Source organism: Aythya fuligula, chromosome 25, assembly GCF_009819795.1.
Source record: "Aythya fuligula isolate bAytFul2 chromosome 25, bAytFul2.pri, whole genome shotgun sequence".
NCBI lineage: Eukaryota > Metazoa > Chordata > Aves > Anseriformes > Anatidae > Aythya > Aythya fuligula.
Window position 1 is genome coordinate 6,337,712 of NC_045583.1, and position 5,055 is coordinate 6,342,766.

At 47.9% G+C, this 5,055-nt stretch overlaps 1 protein-coding gene across 1 annotated transcript; it reads right to left on the reverse strand.

Moving 5' to 3' along the window:
- Positions 1 to 1,584: 1,584 nt before the first annotated feature.
- Positions 1,585 to 3,135, reverse strand: KCNA10 (potassium voltage-gated channel subfamily A member 10). Its single transcript, XM_032203270.1, has one exon. It carries the CDS (start codon positions 3,133 to 3,135, stop codon positions 1,585 to 1,587), a length of 1,551 nt encoding a protein of 516 aa, XP_032059161.1.
- Positions 3,136 to 5,055: the final 1,920 nt, after the last annotated feature.

The following is a 5,055-nucleotide window of genomic DNA, read 5'->3' on the forward strand; positions in this document are numbered from 1 at the left end:
ATCCTTGCAGATAATGAGGCATTTCTCCCTTGAGCACAGAGGGAAGAGTAAACATTTCTCACCGCTCCTCCTCTGTCGGTGATGATGCTGTGAGGGTGGCAAGGGATGGGGTGAGGAAAAGGGTGAGGGATGGGAGAAAATTAAAAGGGAGATTTGTCTCTGACGGACACCTGTCCTGATCATGTTCCAGATCCACCTGCCTGGGGTGCAGGTGGACCAAAGGTGTTGCGGAAAGCGCACAAAAAAAATACCCCAAACCAGAATAAGAATCCCCCCAGATCCCGAGCTCTGCAGCAAGTGGGTGTGGGATTTCTGCCAGAGGAAAAATCCCAGCACACCCTATCTCACATTTTCAATCAGAACAGGTACAAAAATAAATAAACATTCTTTCATCACTCCTTTCTGAATGAAATTGCAAACCAAAGATGTTGGCACATTGTGCAATGATCATGCTGAACCTTGAGGAGATGAGACATCATATATAACAGATGTGGGATATAAAAGCAGATGTGTAGACACTGTATGAGAAACTGTGATTTTAATGAAGGCAGAAACATCAAAAAAGCCAACTGAAACAGTGAAGTTGGAACAAAATGTTTTTGTCAGAAGGAAACCTGCTGGCATTAGAGAGAACAGCAAAAGGATTTGTTTCTGTTTCTCCCATTGAAAATGCCTATGGAAATGTGCATGTTTTCAAAACCAGAAGTGATTTTTACAACGAAAAACCAAAATGTCAGGAAATGTCAGCCCTCATTACTCTGTGCCCCATTTTCAGCAACACAAGTGACAAAAAATCTACAAGGTCACAGAGGTACATCCCCAAAGGCATTTGTGCACCAGATAACCCACGCATCAAGCATTTGTGGCAGGAAAAATCCCCCCTGTCCTTCTCAGAGATGAATGTCCGTGGGCACTGAGCCACCACGCCCTGGGGCCTTTCTTGGTGGCTGTGCAAGTGCAGCTGGTCCCCATCCCTCTTGTCTTAATCCCTACACCCAGTGGCTCAATCCTATCCATCACTGCCCACCCTACTGCATCAGCAAAATTATTTAGGCAGACACACCAGGGAACTCATCTAGCTAAAAATATAACTTATTTTTCAGCCAGAAAAATAAATTAATAAATAAAAGCAGACCACTCGCAGATCTGGGGATTGCTCAGATACCCACATTCTGAGTAGTGGAGGAAATATTTAAAATGGATTAAGAAATGCAGGAAGATGGCAACCAGCTCCACCCCTGGACAGCTGGGTGCCACCAGGCAAAGCAGTTCATGTCATTTTGCCTTTTTCCCCTTCTGGTATATGGGGAAAATCTTTGCATATGGAGAATGGCACTGATATCACAGACAAAAAAGCTAAATGTCAAGCAGATGAGCATCAAATAATAAAAAAAAATAGACTGATGGGCAGGAAAGAGAGATAAGAAAGATGGTATTTATTTGAACAGCCACAGGAAATCAGTGAAAAATGTCTAGAAAAAAACAGCAGCAGCACATTCAGTTAAAAAAAATCACAGCGTGCAGATGCTTTATACCTTATCCAGACAATCCCACCTGACAGTGCTCAGTCCCATCACAGCAATGTCATTTTTTGGCCTTGTCTCGAGGGTAACCCCCATTGGTCTTATTGAGTGACTCCATGCTGCCATTTCCCGTCACCACACTGGTGAGCATTCTCTCCACCTCCCCAGGCAGAATTTGCTTCTCTTCATTCTCTGTCTCCCTGTGGTAGAAATAGTTAAAGTTTGAGACTATGACAGGGACGGGCAGCGCAATGGTCAATACTCCTGCAATTGCGCACAGAGTCCCCACAATCTTCCCACCCAGGGTGGTGGGACACATGTCACCATAGCCGACGGTTGTCATCGTGACCACGGCCCACCAGAAGCCATCAGGGATGCTGGAGAAATGGGACTGTGGCTCGTCCACTTCTGCAAAGTAGACAGCGCTGGAGAAGAGGATGACACCAATGAAGAGGAAGAAGATGAGCAAGCCCAGCTCCCTCATGCTAGCCTTGAGGGTCTGCCCCAGGATCTGCAGCCCCTTGGAGTGCCGGGAGAGCTTGAAGATGCGGAAGACTCTGACCAGACGGATGATCCGCAGGATGGCCAAGGACATGTTCTGCTGCCCATTGAGTTCGCTCTGCTGGATCAGCTCGGTGGTGAGAGTTACAAAGTAGGGGATAATGGACACAATATCAATAATATTCATGATATTTCTGAAGAAGTCAGTCTTGCTGGGGCACACAATGAACCGGACAAACAGCTCAAAGGAGAACCAGATGATGCAGGCAGTCTCTATGACGAAGAAAGGGTCTGTGAAGGTGCTGTGGGCCAGCAAGGTGTCTGTCAGATTCTTAGAAAGCTCCTGGGTGGACTTAAATTCCCTTTCCTCCCTGAACTCTGGCAAGGTCTCCATGCAGAAGATGATGATGGAGATAACAATGACCAGGACAGAGACCAAAGCTACGCCTCTGGCTGCACTGGAGCTTTCGGGGTACTCAAAGAGCAGCCAGAATTGCCTATGAAAGTCATTGGTTGGTAAGAGGGTCTCAGGGTCCTTGATAAACCCTTCGTCCTCCCTGAACTGGTCCATGGCTTCATCACCCAGCTCATAGAAGGTGATTTCATCAGCAAAGACATCAATAGGTACATTGGCTGGACGCCGGATTTTCCCACCAGACTGGTAATAGTACAAGATCCCATCAAAACTGGGCCTGTTCCTGTCAAAGAAATATTCATTCCTCATGGAGTCGAAGTAACGCATCCTCTTTTCTGGGTCCCCAAGCAAGGTCTCCGGGAACTGGTTGAGGGTCTTGAGCCGCGTCTCAAACCTCAGCCCAGCAATATTGATGATGACTCGTTGGTCCCCCTCCTCCATGCCCACCCGTTCCCCCACCAGGTGCTCACTGAGCTCTGCAGAGAACCTGGAGAAAATGGTCTCATTGTTGGCGTTTTCACTGTTGATGAGGATTCTCCAGTTGGAGAGGAGGTTGGGGCAGCTGGGATGGCCTTTCCGCGACTGCCCAGCAGGACTGAGGTCATTTGAATAACAGGGATCCTCCACAATCTGATCAGCGTTGTCAAAACTGACTAGTGCCACCTCCATCTCCTTCCAACTGGACACGTCCATCATACACTAATCAGATTAGCAGCATAAATCCCCAGGTCTGATACCAGCAGCTTGCGTCTTTCCCACGCTATGAGGATCTGCAAGCAAATGGACAGGGAGAGAGAGATGAATTGTGCATGTGGATTGCTTTGCTTGACTGAAAAGAATGAAACAAACCCAAGGTCAGAAAACCCTGTATGTTTTAATGCAAACATTAGTTTCATGGACATTATACTTGCAGCATATTTTTCAGCTCCAGATCCTGCAGGCCCTTTTTGGGATGGCTTCACTATCACCACTAAACCTCCCAATACTGCTTACAGCATCCAAGGATAAAAAGTCAGGCAGTAGCAGAAGACGGGAGAATTCAGGTATCCCATGCAGACTTTCCTCACCAGTCCCAGCCCTGAGAGCAGGAGGGGCTATTTCAGACATTTCCAAGTATGCACTAATCCACAGGCTGCAGGTCCAGTGTTTGGAGCAGGATTCGGAGGTATCTATCTCTTTAGCTTGGAGGAGCCTGAGGGGCGACCTTATTAATGTTTATAAATATGGAAAGAGTGAGTGTTAGGAGGATGGAGCCAGGCTCTTCTCGGTGACATCTAATGATAGGACAAGGGGCAGCGGGTGCAAGCTGGAACACAGGAGGTTCCGCTTAAATATGAGACAAAATTTTTTCACAGTGAAGGTGACAGAACACCAGAACAGGCTGCCCAGGGGGGTTGTGGAGTCTCCTTCTCTGGAGACATTCAAAACCCACCTGGACACGTTCCTGTGTGACCTGATCTAGGTGTTTGTGCTCTGGAAGGGGGATTGGATTAGATGATCTTTCAAGGTCCCTTCCAATCCCTAACATTCTGTGATTCTGTGTGATTCTGTGATTCTGTGTATTAAACACAGGTGTTCTGGTTAGCCACAGCCCCTGATACAGTTGGGAGAGTCACTGGTGGAACCCCAGGAGTTGGGTCACCTGGCACTACAAAAGCAATTCCCAAATGAGGGCCAGGCTGGGACTTGAGAAAGGCAGGTCAGGAGGAGAAGGACATGTCCACCAGCCCTGGAGAACCCCTCCAATCTGTGTGAAGAGGGACATGAACCCCTTGTCTTGATCTGAAATTTGGGGTGAGGACAACATCCTCTATAGCTGTCCTAGGCCTTCCTTGTGGTAAAAATGATATTCCCAGCCATAGGAAGAAGATGAGGTTTAAACACTCAGGTTACTAAGAGAGACTGGAGAGCATTTTTCAGGCCATGGGGTGGATCTTTTCCCAAGACTGGTCCGGCAGGTGCTATTGGCACTATGTCCCCAAAACACTGCTGGGCCTCATATCCCCAGCAGGCCTCCACTGTAGTGCTGAGATCAATGGCAAAATCTAAGAGCAGCTCGAGGACCAGGCCAAGTTATAGAACTGGGAAAGTACCTGTCCTGCCTCAGGGAGAACCACAAAGGGAAATTAGAAGTTAACAGAGAACAGTTCTGAGGAGATTTACCCCCAAAATGCACTTTGCTAGTCAGGTTCCCCACCTCACCCCCATTTATTTCCTCTCCTTTGGCCTCCAGCTCTTTCTCCCCCAAGTGTATTCTCTGAACATAAGAAACCACACAAGGACACACAGAGTGGCTCTGATTTCTGTGTGCCCACTGATCACCAAGGGCCCGCTGCCTTTCTTACCCAGTGAAGTTCATCAGAAGGGTGAAAAACACAAATGCCCTCAATTGCCAGGAATAGCAATGCAATTTGGGCCATGTCTGTATGGAGCAGCAGCAGCGCAGGGACTGGTCCTGTGCTGGGGCCGCAGGGACACAGCTGGTGCCCAAACCTCCTTATTGAGCTGGAGCCATCAGGGTTCTGAAATTGTTCCTCTGTCTTTGCAGAGGACTCCTCCATCTGTGCTGAAGCACTGCTGCCCAAACTGGGTACACACCAGCTAGAAATCCAAATC